The sequence below is a fragment of the Erythrolamprus reginae genome, chromosome 8 (assembly GCF_031021105.1).
Source record: "Erythrolamprus reginae isolate rEryReg1 chromosome 8, rEryReg1.hap1, whole genome shotgun sequence".
NCBI lineage: Eukaryota > Metazoa > Chordata > Lepidosauria > Squamata > Dipsadidae > Erythrolamprus > Erythrolamprus reginae.
This window is the reverse complement of record NC_091957.1, coordinates 1362320-1376624: the sequence shown is the minus strand read 5'-3', so window position 1 is coordinate 1376624 and position 14305 is coordinate 1362320. Positions and strand designations below refer to the sequence as shown.

The 14305-nt window shown below is 48.5% G+C and overlaps 1 protein-coding gene across 1 annotated transcript in view; it reads right to left on the bottom strand.

Annotated features, from left to right (window-relative positions):
• Positions 1–1533: 1533 nt before the first annotated feature.
• The window catches only part of PTPA (protein phosphatase 2 phosphatase activator), a 28733-nt gene continuing 15961 nt past the window's right edge, over positions 1534–14305 (bottom strand). The window contains exons 9-10 of the mRNA XM_070758632.1: positions 3898–4005; positions 1534–3021 (exon numbers count right to left, since the gene is read on the bottom strand). Of these exons, the coding sequence (XP_070614733.1) occupies positions 2947–3021; positions 3898–4005 (183 nt within the window). The 3' untranslated portion in view covers positions 1534–2946. The remainder of the gene's footprint in view (positions 3022–3897; positions 4006–14305) is intronic.

Below are 14305 nucleotides of genomic sequence, written 5' to 3'. Positions count from 1 at the left end.
CAGGGGGTGGTAGGGCTGAGTAGACACATGCAAGGTTTGCAAAAATGCCCCCCCCATTTGCAAGCTTGCCTGGGGGAGCTGCCGCTTGCTTTGATCAGAGTTTCAAAAGGCGTTGGGTTTTTTGTATGTGTGTATGGCCATTCCAAGTGCAATTGCAAGGCGAGGGCTGAACTTTTTGCTCTAGAGTAAGCAACACAAAAGCTACAAAAAGACCTTGGAATTCTTATATCAAATGACCTAGGTGCTAAAGCCCACTGCAACAATATCGCCAAAAAGGCTTCTAGAGTTTTAAACCTAATCCTACGCAGCTTCTTCTCCGGCAATCTTACACTACTCACCAGAGCCTACAAAACTTTCGCCAGACCCATCCTTGAATACAGCTCATCTGTCTGGAATCCATATCACATCTCGGACATCAACACCCTCGAAAATGTCCAAAGATACTTCACCAGAAGAGCCCTTCACTCCTCCTCTCGAAACAGAATACCCTACGAAAATAGACTGACAATACTGGGTCTAGAAAGCTTAGAACCACGGCGCCTAAAACACGATTTGAGTATTGCCCACAAGATCATATGCTGCAACGTCCTACCGGTCAATGACTACTTCAGCTTCAACCTCAACAACACAAGAGCACGCAACAGATTCAAACTTAATATTAACCGCTCCAAACTTGCCTGTAAAAAATATGACTTTAACAATCAAGTTGTCGAAGTGTGGAACTCATTACCGGACTCAGTAGTGTCAACCTCCAACCCCCAACATTTTCCCCTCTCCAGGTTCCTAAGAGGTCAGTAAGGAACGTGCATAAGTGCACTAGTGTGCCTTCCGTCCCCTGTCCAATTGTCTCTCCTTTATCTCATATATCTTTTCTTCTTTTCATATATCTTCTCCTCTATTTTTATATCTTTTCTTCTATCCTTTTCTTTATATATATTACTACATGTCTATTCTCTTCAATATGTATTGTGTATTGGACCAATAAATAAATAAATAAATAAAATAAAATAAAATAAATAAAAATCAGTCCGTAACAGGAGAACATTTGTAGCTCAGGCTTGACAATGGGGGCTCTCTGAGCTGGGTTTCCCCCCCCCTCTTTCTTGTGGACGTTTTACGCCCCAACTAGGTGACATCAGCAGTACTTATAAAGGAGTGGGGGTTTGCTTCTAGCGAGGAAGCCACCGAGCTCAGAGAGGACCAAGGAGCCCACAACCACCTGCCCCTCTCAAAGCAGTCACAGGCTGGACATTTAAATGGGGGGAGGGGTTTCTTTAATAAAATGGAATAAACTGGCAAAAACAGTTTCTTGGAATCCCCCACCCCAGTTCCCCCCATTTTGGAGGAACAGGGTTGACAAGTTTTTGCCAAGGAGCCAGAAAAATAAATAAAAACTAAAAACTACAGAACCGGTTTGAATTAGAAACGGAGGCGACCCTGTAGCAGAAATTGGGGGACCCCCCCTCTTTCAAATCACTTGAAGGTGAGGTGGGGAGATCACGTATTCCCCATAAACTTCAACGGAGACATCTAAATGTATATATATATATATTTGGTTATTTTAGATTTGACTGGGAAGAAAAATAATCGAACAAATCAGAAATACTTTTGCAGAGTGAGTTTTGGGGGGTTTTTTCTGTTGGTGGTGAGGGACAAAATGTTTTCTCGCTGAAATGTTTTCGAGGTGTCATTTAAAGCCTTTGTCTCCTTGGCCGAAAGAGATGGGCAATAGATTGGTGGTGGGGTTGTAGCATTTCGTTCTCCTTTTGGGTGGGGGGAGATCTAGAACTCTCTGCTCCACGTAGCCAACTCCTCAACGCAGGGAGTTCCTCTTGAGTTCCTCCAGGATTCCAACTCCCAGAATTCCCCCAGCCAACATAGATATTTCCATTTTAGCTGTTTCCCGTTTTTCCCCCCTGTCCATTTTCTGCCCGCAGAGAGCTTTCGCTTTTAAAACTTCATTCTCTTATTTAGATGTAGGTCTCATCTCAATAAACGCAAGAGGCAACATTCAAGGAAAAGCAGATGGCTCAAGACGTGAGAGCCCCTCCCCAATTGAAACTGAGCCCTGGTCAATTTTCCAGATCTTACAAAGAGTTGGTCAATTTCACCTCCCTGCCTGGTCAATTTCACCAGGCGCTGAGCAGAATCTGGGACTCTAAAACCCATAATCTTTTCCTGATGGAGGCTAGAAAGAGACAATGCTTTTGGCTGCTTTTCTTCGAATTTGCCCCCCTGCCCCGGGTTTGTCTGAACCCTTCAAACCCCGGGTTTTCCGCCCCCCGCCCGTTTGTCTGAACCCTTCAAATGTGGCTTCCCCACATGCCAGGTGGGGAATTCTGGGAGTTGGAACATCTGAAAACTCGCGAGGTTGTGAAACACTGGCATGGCATCATTCTCTCTGGAGTGGGGAGGGGAAGCACCTCCTCCTCCACCCCCTGAAATGGGGAGGGTCCGGCTTGGGGAATTCTAGAAGTTGAAGTCCAGCAGTCTTAAAAAGTGGCCAGGTTTGGAGACTCCGGTCCAAAGGGATCGAGACAGAGAAGTGGAAGGATCGGGAAGAATCGTTGAGCATGTTTAAACCATGTGTATTTCCCCCCAGCAAAATATACAGCACAGCTCAGAGAGGCAAACCGCCCCCCCCACCCCGCCCCTCCCACCGCCAACCATCCTGGGGCAAATGGAAAAAAAAGAGGGGCAGAAGAGGGCCACCACTGCATGGTCCACGTCGAGTCCACCTCTTGCCTTTTTTTTTTGCTTTTTTTTTGTGCCAATGGTGGGGTCTTTTTGGACAGTGGCGCCCCGACAGTCTCCTGCCGAAAGGAAGGAGCATCAAGGCTAGCGGGGTTTGGGGGTGACTAGGGAGGGGAGCCCTCCCCCTCCCCCAATGTTCTCCAGGGCTCCCTCCCCTCCCTCCCTCCTCGGTCCCATCACCAACAGAGCTCCTTAAGGTGCGACAGGCTGGATAGGAAGCAGGCTGCCAAACTTGAAGTGCTGGATGACGGGGAACTTCTCCAGGCACTAGGAAAAGGGAAAGAAAGGGAAGAATCGTCGGACCAGGCGACTTGTGGGACCGTCTCCTGCTGCAGGGATCCCAGTGGCCGGTCAGGTCCCGCAGAGTCGGCCTTCTCCAGGTCCCCTCAGCCAGGCAATGCCATCTGGCGGGGCCTTAGGAGAAGAGCCTTCTCTGTGGTGGCCCCGTCCCTCTGCAACCAACTCCCCCTGGAGATTCACACTGCCCCCACCCTCCCAGAAGGTCTTAAAAACTCGCTTCTGCCGACAGCCCTAGGCCCACTGAATTTTAACATCTACCCCGGCCTATGATTAAATCTATAATGTATGTTGGGAAGAATGTGGATCGTTGGTTTTTAAATAAAATGGGTTTTTAGAAGATGAATTCTTATACATATTTTCAGAATGGATGCTTTTTAGAATTCATTAATTAATTAATAGTTAATTAATTGGTTTCTACGCCGCCCTTCTCCTAAGGCTCAGGGCCACTCACACCACAACAAATACAAAATATGCAAGAAATCTAACATTTAAAATTCTAAAAAGTTCTAGACTCGCCTTGACCATGAAAGCCGACTGGATTTCTTTTACCCTTGGGCCTGGGCTTTTTGCCTGGTGACTGCAGACCATGGTGGACACTGGATGCCAATCCTCTGTCTTTCTTTCTTTCTTTCTTTCTCTTTCTTTCCTTCCTTTTCTTTCCCATCCTTCCCATAGCATATTATCTCCTTCCTTCCCTCCCTTCCTTCCTTCCCTTGCCTGCCTGTTTTTTGTTAATTAATTGATTGAATAGAGCCTCAATGTTGGGCAGATGTCTGACCCGGAAACAGGACACCTGGGTGGAGAGCTGCAGTGGCCCCCACCCCTTCCTCTGCCTTTCCTCACCTCGGCTTTGTACATCCGGATGAGCCCCTGGTTGACTTTGGCCCACGAAGGGACGGCGCTGATGTTCCACAGCTGGTTGGAGTGCTCAGGAAAGGGGCCCGTCTTCATCTGGGGGGGGGCAAAGGAACCAGCGTTAACCTCGAGGCACATCCCCACAACAAATAGCCCAAAACTAAGTGAGGTCCTTCACCTGAGTAAAAAAAATCCCAGATGCGCATACAGACTGGGAGGAACCTCACTTTTTATATATATATACACTGTGTATCTAAAATAATATTTATTAGTTTAGTATATTAAAGAAAAAACAAACAACAAACACAAACAGGAAATTAACAGAACATTACACACATGTAGACAGAACGAGTTGTCAACTGTGCTGTTGATTGCTAAAACTGCGACCTTTCAAAATTTGTTGTACATATTTGGATATCTTAATTATTTTTACATTTCACAAATGATGATTATCTGATAAATTTGGAAATTGGGAAAGAGAACTCGGGAGTCTTGGTGGATAACCAACTAAACATGAGCCAGCAATGTGCAGCAGTGGCTGAAAAAGCCAACACGATCTTAAGCTGCATCAACAAGGGGGCTACACTCCAAGACCAGGGAGGTATTCATACCACTCTATAATGCCCTGGTCAGACCTCACCTGGGGTATTGCATTCAGTTCTGGTCACCACACTTCAAAAGAGACACAGAAAAGAGCAACCAAAATGATCAGGGGACTAGAGACCAAGACATACGAAGAGAGGTGGCTGGAACAGGGCATGGAGAGCCTAGTGAAAAGAAGGGCCAGGGGGGACACGATAGCAGCATACAGGTACTTGCGGGGTTGCCACAGAGGGGAGGGGGTCACACTATTTTCCAGGGCACCAGTGGGCCAGACGAGGAGCAACGGATGGAAGCTGACCAAGGAGAGATTCAACCTGGAAATAAGGATGAACTTCCTGACGGTCAGAGCGATCAACCAGTGGAACGGCCTGCCAGTGGAGGTTGTGAACGCCCCCAACTCTCGACAGATTCAAGAGGAGATTGGACTGACATCTGGCTGGGGAGGTGTAGGGTTTCCTGCTTGAGCAGGGGGTTTTACGGCCCTTTTTTGTGGCAGTTGTGGACTGAACACGGCAGGTCTAAAATGAATCCGTTTTATTCAATGGGTGGATTTTTTTTGCCAGAGATTGGAGAGACAAATTTCCCCTGGTCTTAGAACTAAAGCTTCTATTCTGGCCCCTGGAACATAATTTTACAATCCGACCAATCAGGCGTTGACAGTGGGGCTGTCCCTCTGACCTTCCTGCCAATCCGCTTCGAGCTCTGTTGGGAGAATTGGTGCTAGACTTATGGTTGGGGGTCACCACAACATGAGCAACTGTATTAAGGGGCCACAGCGTTGGAAAGGTTGAGAACCACTGATTTAGAGACTAAATCTATTTTATTTATTATTTATTTATTATGAGAGTTGGAAGGGACCTTGCAAGTCATCTAATCCAACCCCCTGCGGGTGCAGGAGACTCTACATCACACTAGTCCAATGGCAGTCCAGCCTTTTCTTGAAGGTCACTAGTGTTGAAGCGTACAATGATTTCAGGGAACCAGATGGTCTCCAGTTGATTGAAGAAAAGGATTGAGGGGTGACACGATAGCCGTCTTCCGGTACTCGAGGGTCTGTCACAGGGAGGAAGGGGACAACCTATTCTCCAAAGCACCAGAGGGCAGGGCAAGAAGTAAATGGACGGAAAATAATCAGGAGAGAAGCAACCTGGAACGGAGAAGAAATTCCCTGGCACTGAGAACAATTAACCAGTGGAACAGCTTGCCTCCAGACGTTGTTGTGGGTGCTCCACCACTGGAGGGTCTTAAGAAGAGACTGAATGTCAGGGGGTTGGACTAGAAGACCTCCAAGGTCCCTTCCAGCTCTTTCCTCTTTATTTATTTCTTGCCTGCCAATCTGCGCCCAGCCCAGCCCTGCCCACGAGGCCAAAAGACCGGTTCTGCCAGATGGCTGGGCATCCGAGCGTTTTGGGTAGGCTGAGAAATGAGGTGATCTGACTTCTCCAGCAATTTGCGGAGGGGACCCCCTCCACACCTCAAAACAAGGGGCCGCACTCCCCACTTTTTTCTAATTCCAGCCTTCTGATTCTTTTGCCCGAAGCCTTTTGCCAGAAAGAAGATTCTCGGATGCTCTCCCAAGCAAGAGAGAGAGACAGAGAGAGACAGAGAGAGAGAGGCACAGGGTTTCTGGGGAGGGAGGTAGGAGGGAGGGGAAAAAGCAGTCGAGTTACTTTTCCTGGACACGGATTCTGGGGCACACCCTTGAGAAGAAAGCTGGCTCTGTCTGGGAGGGGGGGAGGGGGGGCAGAGAGAGGAGGAGGAGGAGGAGGAGGCTGGGAGGGAATGCAACCCAACTTGCCTGAGAGGGAAGTTTCCATGACATCACCCACCACAGGGCTGCAGCGCCAGCTGAAAAGCAAAGCCTGGGAAGTCAACAGCCCTTTGCAGGATGCGGATTTTAAAATAACTCACTTCCTCCTCCTCCTCCTCCTCCTCCCCAGACCTAAAGCACACAGAATATTCAGATTGCGAGCGAAGGCCCCCCCCACCAGTGCCAAAAACAAGAAAAGGGAGGTGGGAGAGGAGGGAGAGAAGGAGAGGAGGGGGAGATTCAAAATGGGTGGTGGAAGGGAGGGGGGGGGACACTGCCTTTTAAATGCGCCTAAAATTGCAAAGGTAATTGGAGAGGAGGCTGGTGGGGGCTGGTGTGTATATTTGAGAGGGGGAGAGAAAATAGGCAGTCAGCCCCCTCCTCCTCCTGCCGTGGTGGTCAGCCTCCTTTCTCCACCCTTTTGTAGCAAGGCCTGGGTTTCATTTCTGCCCCCAACAGCTGCAAAAAGTCCCCCGTCTCCATCCTGCCCCCAAAACAAAGAAAATGGACAGTGGGTTGCTAAACCCACAAGGGTTTGTGTGTGTGTGTGTGTGTGTGTGTGTGTGTGATTCTGGAAGAGAAGCACAAGTTTTGGGCCGTGGGGAAAAAGAAAAAGAAAAAGAAAAAAGAAAAACGACTGGGTTCCCCAGCTCCCCGTATGTATTTGGAGGACCAGCCAATGGGAAACTAAAAGGCGACTGGAGTTCTTTATAGAATTTCTTCCGCTGAACGAAGGGGGGGGGCAGAATCTCCCCCAAACAGAGAAAAAAAGCCAGAAGGAAAGACAGGGGTGGGGTAAGGATTGAAGGAGCACAAAGTGTGCTCCTTTTTTTGTTTTTGGATGAGGAATCTGCCACGCCTGCTTTTTACAAGCTCCTAGTCCTCAAGGCCTCCAGCAAAAGAAGGGGGGGCAGGGAGGAATTGCAGATTGGGAACTTTATACTGTAAAGTCCTCCACTTACGACCACAGGATTTATGTGTCGAGGTGAGAAATCTGTCAAGTGAGTTTTGCCCCATTCTTAGGGACTTTTCTCACCTCATTTGTGAGTCACACAGTTGTTAAGCGAACCGGGAGACTGCGACTGTCGTGAATCTAAACCAGTTGCCAAGAATCTGAATTTGGGTCACGAGACTGAAAGAGTAGTAGATCCTTGGAACAAACTTCCAGCAGACGTGGTTGGTCAATCCACAGTCACTGAATGTAAACATGCCTGGGATAAACATATATCCATTGTAAGATAAAATGCAGGAAATAGTATAAGGGCAGACTAGATGGACCAGGAGGTCTTTTTCTGCCGTCAATCTTCTAGGTTTCTATGAGACTAGATTCACTTAACAACCCTGTGACTTGTTTAACCACTGCAGTCATTTGCTTAGCAACGGTGGTGAGAAAGGCCGCAAAATGGAGCCACATTCACTTAACGAATGTTTTGCTTAGCAACAGACATCCTGGGCTCCACGGCTGTTGTAAGTTGAGGACCACCTTTAAATAAACCGCTAAAAAGCGGCACAGATCTGCTTTGCACGGCTACCAAAAACCATGGATTTCAGCAAGTTCACTGGCGTTACTGTTCCATCATCCTGGGTAGGACCACCGCACAGCGGTGTGAGCTGTGGACCATGGGCCTGGGAGCAGCCAGGAAGGGAATGTAATTTAATTTAAATTAATTTATTTGACGTAAATGCTGCCCGATCCCGTTTTTCAATGGGAAATATAGTTAGGTCAGAAAGGTTTATATACTGCTCAAAAAAAATAAAAACAAAGGGAGGACTCAAAAAACACATCCTAGATCTGAATGAATGAAATATTCTCATGGAATAATTTGTTCTGTGCAAAGTTGAATGTGCACGACAGCAGGTGAAATTGATGGTCAATCAAAGTTTGCATTTTACAAAAGTTTGATTGACTTGGAGTTATATTGTGTTGTTTAAGGGTTCACTTTTATTTCTTTGAGCAGTGTATCTTGAGATAACGAGATTAAGAATATATATACATCTTCTTTAAAAAGGAGCAACTGCCCTTCTTGGAAGGCCACTTTCTCAGAATAACAGAGCTGGTAGGGATCTATGGAGGTCTTCTAGTCCAACCCCCTGCTCAGGCAATAGCAATAGCCATCAGACGTATATACCGCTTCCTAGAGCTTTTACAGCCCTCTCTAAGCAGTTGACAGAATCAGCCACTTGCCCCCAACAATCTGGGTCCTCATTTGTCCCACTTAAGAAGCATGGAAGGCTGAGTGAACCCTGGAGCCGGTGGGGAGATTTGAACCACTGAACTACAGCTAGCAGTTAGCTGAAGGAGCCTTAGTGCTGCATTCTAACCATTGCGCCAATCTGACTTAGACCCTAGAGCAGTGATGGCGAACCTATGGCATGGCTACCACAGGTGGCACGCGAAGCCACATTGGCTGGTACGTCAGCCGTTGCCCTAGCTCAGCTCCAACATGCCTGTGTGGGGCAACCAGCTGATTTTTGGCTCGTGTAGAGGCTCTGGGAGGGCGTTTTTGGCTTCCAGAGAGCCTCCAGGGGGATGCGGGAGGGCGAAACGCGAGCCTGCTGGGCCCACCAGAAGTTGGGAAGCAGGAGGACCTCCAGTGGGCCTCCAGGAGGTGGGGGAAACAGTTTTTTGCCCTCCTCAGGCATTGAATTATGGATTCGCCATAACTGCTGGCTGAGGAACTCTGGGAGTTGAAGTCCACAAGTCTTAAAGTTGCCAAGGTGAGAGACCCCTGCCCTAGAGCAGTGTTTCCCAACCTTGGCAACTTGAAGATATTTGGACTTCAACTCCCAGAATTCCCCAGCCAGCCAATGCCCCAGAATGCTGGCTGGGGAATTCTGGGAGTTGAAGTCCACAAGTCTTAAAGTTGCCAAGGTTGGAGACCCCTGCCCTAGAGCATCCCAGCCAAGTGGCTCTCCAGCCTCTTCTTCAAAACCCCCAGTGATGGGAGGCAAGATGCCCCACATCCTATTTCCAATCGGTAAACAGGAGAGCCCTCACCTTTGCGACAGAGGGCAAGGCGAGGGGGTTTCAGGGGCCTTCACGTAAGGCTGGTGGAGGGGCCGAGTGAGGCCCCAATGTGCAAAAAGAAAAAAAGAAAAAAGAAAGAAAGGAGGCAGCAGGAGCTGCGCAGTGTTGTGAGTCATGCCCAGCCAGATCCTCCAAAGGGAACGAGAGCAGCGTGACTCATCCAGGCTGCGTCAGTTCAGCTCTGGCAAAAAGTTGGTCAGATGTTGTGAAGCCTTTCCCAATAAAGCGGCTCGTTTGAGGCTCCTCCAGAGCGAACTCGTGGGTCGGGCTGATCGATATGTTTAGTTATTTATTGGACTGTTCTCTCTCTTTTACAGGGGGGGGTCCTCCACTTACGACATAGAAACACAGAAGACTGACAGCGGAAAAAGACCTCCTGGTCCATCTAGTCTGCCCTTATACTGTTTCCTGTATTTTATCTTAGGGTGGATATATGTTTATCCCAGGCATGTTTAAATTCAGTTACTGTGGATTGACCAACCACGTCTGCTGGAAGTTTGTTCCAAGCATCTACTACTCTGTGACCACAACAAAGCCCAGGATTTCTGCCACTAAGCGAGACAGTTCTTAAGGCAGCTTTCCCACAGTGGTGAAGTGACACAACTGCCATTGGCATCACCTGATCTCTGTATTTCTAAAGTGATGTTGTCCTTGTCTTTTTCACAACGCATATGTACTGTATATGTACTGTATATGTGTTCGCCTGAGAACAAGGACAGAAACACCAGCCTGAAGATGATGAGTGGGACCTCATCGAAACGTCGCCAGAAATTTCCAAATCCTACACGGGAAGAAACCCGAATATACCAAGACCGTCATACCTGTACCCGTGAAAATCTACGAAAACAAATATATATATATATATATATATTTGTTTTCTTAGATTTTCACGGGTATATGTATGTAGATTGTTCTGAGTTCGGGTTTTGCCCCGTGTATTTATCTACAGCAGCACGAAGCTTACAACTGCAGCCTGATGATGGTGAATGTGATTTCACCGAAACATCGCATAGACACTCAAAATATTACACGGGGCAAAACCCGAACTCAGAACAATCTACATGTATGTATGTATGTATGTATGTATGTATGTATGTATGTATGACATGTTTTTTGCTGAAATTTTTAAAATTAAGGGAGACTAGGGTGGCACCATTTCGGCCTTGTCCTGGCCTCATCAGCTAGCCAAACCCTATGTGTATGCATGCATGTATGTATGTATGTATGTGTATATAAATAAATCTGATTTTGGGTTTTGCCAATTAGATTAGTTGGCTGTTCTAGAAATGGTGAGTATTCACAAAATATGAGAAAAGTAAAAAGCTGAGATTATAATTTCATTTTGCACAAAAAAGGGGGCAAATCACCATTTTCCTTCCCCCTTTCCTTTTCTTTTCCTTTTCCCCTCCTGTCTCCCTTTGCATTTTAGAATTACAGAAGAGCTGGAAGGGACCTTGGGGGTCTTCTAGTACAACAAGCAGAAGAACCTATGTCATTTCAGACAAATGGCTGTCCAACCTCTTTTTGAAAACTTCCAGGGATAAAGCACCCACAGCTTCTGGAGGGAAATTCCTTCCCTCCCTCCTTCTTTTCTCCTTCACTTCCTCCCTCCCTCCCTTTTCTTCCTTCTTTCTTTCTCCTTCCTTCCTTTCTTATTTCTCTCTCTCCTCCCTTCCCTTCTTTTTCTCATTCCTTCCTTCCTTCTTTCTCTCTCCTTCCTCCCTTCCTTTTCTTCCTTCCTTCCTCCCTTCCTCCCTTCTTTTCTTCTTTTTCTCTCCTTCCTCCCTCCTTCCCTTTTCCGTTCCTCACTTTTATTATTTTATAAGTAGCTCAAGGCAGCAATATATTGTGTTTTATATCACAATCAACTTCAATAGAAAAGAGACAGAAAAACTTTCAGAAAAAGGGACCTGGGGCCTGGTCAAGCGAAGCCTCTTCCGCCTGCCCCTTCGTGGCCAGGGGACCCACAACATCCGCTGTGGCTGGGGAAGGGGGGGCAGATGGTGGTTTGTGTTTGCGTTCCAAAGGGATGACCTTTCGCGCAGCCTCAGTTACGAAACCAGAGTTTTGGCACCCTGAAACGCCGCTCTGCCCAAGCAGGTGGGCATCGACCGTGGTGCCAAGCGGACATCTGCTGGCGAGGGGAGGCTGGGGACGAAGTGGTGGAGTTTTAGAAAAAGAAGAGGGGAGGGAGGGGGAAGCGAAAGGGAGAGGTAGAAAGAAAGGAACTGCAGCGGATTCCAGCCACAAAGAAAAGGACGAGAGCCGGAGAGAAGGATAGAGTGTGTGAGTTTGTGTGTGTGTGTGTGTGTGTGTGAGAGAGAGAGAGAGAGAGAGTCCCTCAGTGACCCCCAAGGGAACAAAATGAGTCAGGGTAACCATATTGAGCAGGAAATTACTCACAGACGCTGCGTTCCTGCCTCTCTGTTCCCAAGAGAATCGGCCTTTTGTAAATGGTTCCTCTGTCAGTTGAAAAAAAAAATAAGGGGGGGGGGAGAGGAGATGGAAAAGGGGAGTGTGTGTGTGGGGTAGGGGAGCAGCTGAGCCCTGCACCTTCCTGTCCGTGGCTTCCCTTCCAGCCAGGAGGGGCTTAGCATTCCTGCCTCCCTCCCCCCCCCCAGTCCCAAACACGCAATGCAAAGCTTTTTAAAATGTTTTCTTTCTTCCCTCTACTCCCCACTTCTCAAACCTCACCTCCTTATTTCAATTATTATTCTGTAATAAAATGATTGTTCGATTACTCTGCTGTTCTGAAATCAGAGCTGGCCCTTCCCAAAATCCCCCCCCCAAAAAATTTAGTAGCCGGATTTATTTATCGATTTGTGAAATATTTAGTAGCCTCCCATCCTAATTACAAGGTTAAAACTAGGGAAAGGGGGCAGGGTGTTGAAAAGGGGGTGCAGGGAAAAATAATAATAATAATAATAAAACCTTTAAAAAGAAATCTTTGCATTGCATGTTTTGGGGGTGTGCGTGCGTGGAAGGCGGGAACGGCAAAGCCTCCCTGCTTTCTTTCCAGGCGTGGAATTTGTGAGTGGGAAGGGAATCGACTTCTGGCCCAGGATTTGGGCCTGTTTGCTGACCCCACAACCCACGGGGAGGGGGGGTGGAAGGGGTGGGGGTGGAGGCTTGCTTGGAAACGAGGCCAGAGGGGACACCCCAAGAGACGCAGGAGAGATGCTCTTGCCGAACAAAGAAACAAAGCCGGGGGCGGGAGGGAAGGGAGGGAGGCTGCTTGGGAACCGAAAGGACTCCGGGCGGGTGGGGGGAGGAAGAGAGGTGAGGCTGCGGGTGGACTGCCACGGCCCCCACCACAAGGAGAGTGTTGACCTTCTTTCGGCCACCTCCAAATGGCAAACCTCTCCCTGTGCTACGGAAGCTGAAATGCGGCCGCAGAAGGTAGAATCTTAGGGCTGGAAGGGACCTTGGAGGTCTTCTAGTCCACCTCCCCTGTTAAAGTGCGAGAAGTCGAGAACCTATCCCTTTTTTCCTCGGGTGCCCAAGGAGCATGCGCACAGGCTATCGCACATGTGTAAGTGCCCACGCCCATAATTCAGTGCCTGGGGAGGGTGAAAACAGCTTCCCCCACCTCCTGGAGGCCCTCTGGAGGCCGGAAACGGCCTGTTTCCCAACTTCTGTTGGGCCCAGTAGGCTCATGTTTCACCCTCCCCAGGGTTCAGAGGCTTCCCTGGAGCCGGGGGAGGGTAAAAACGCCCCCTCCCACCCTCCTGGAGGCTCCCTGGAAGCCAAAAACGCCCTCCCAGAGCCTCTGTGCAAGCCAAAAACCAGCTGGCTGGCACAAAGATGCACATTGGAGCTGAGCTAGGGCAACGGCTCGCGTGCCAGCAAATGTGGCTCCGCATGCTATCTGTGGCGCCTGTGCCATAGGTTCGCCATCACGGACAGATGCCATACGTCAGACAAATAGCTGTCCAGCCTCTTCTTGGAAACCTCCAAGGATGGACCACCCACAAGTCCAGGAGGCGAGACATTCCACTGGTTAATTGTTTCTGCTGTCAGGAAATTCCTCCTTCGTTCTAGCTTGTTTCTCCCCTTGATTGGTTTCCATCTGTAGCTCCTTGTTCTGCCTTCCGGGGCTTTGGAGAATAGGCCGAGCCCCTCTTTTCAAGGACTGGGAGAAGGGCTATCGTGGTCACTCCTGGGAGCAACCCACACAACGATTAGGAAAGAAATCTTGGCCCAAATGCCCACCCCACTGGCCATCGTGTTGGAAACGAGGAGGAGAGCGAGAGGTTTCTTGGCTAAGAGCTTTGTGGAGAAGGAGAAGAAGAAGAAGAAGACATCTGTTGTCCATTGAACAGAGTTTTCTTATTGGGTAAATCTGCAGGAATTTGCTATTTCCCCCACCCACTATGCAGCTGTGGGCTATGCAGCTTCTCTTATCTGGCCGCTCCCTCGGCGGTATCACTTCCCCCACATCGCCAAAGGTCATCATCCCCACATACCATGACATCACCCTCCCTCCTCCCCTTCCTAGGATGAGATTCCGGAGCAGAAAAATAAAACTTCCCCTTCGGCTACGTTGAGGGTGCTGTAATTCTACCGTTCTGCCACTAGGGGCCGATCTTGTGCTGGCAAACTGGAGGTCGCCAGAGGGGACCACGTGACACTCGGACACCGCAGCAGTCATAAGGACCAGCCAGTTGCCAAGAGTCTGAATTTTGATCACGGGGCTGTGGGGATGTCGCAACCATCACAAGTGGGAAACAGAGTCATAAGTCGCTATTTCGCTCACCCTGAGTCCGCTTGGAGAAGGGCGGCCTATACATTTTTATTTCAAATGAATAACATAAAATAAAATATTTCCAGCCGTCGTAAGGTTGAATGGTCACTAAACAAGTGGTTTTCAGTTGAGTATCTGCAGCCCTGCAAGGCAGACAAGGCCAAACTTGGCTTTAGGAATAAAACGGGGGCTCTTGCAGGGAATGAGGGGG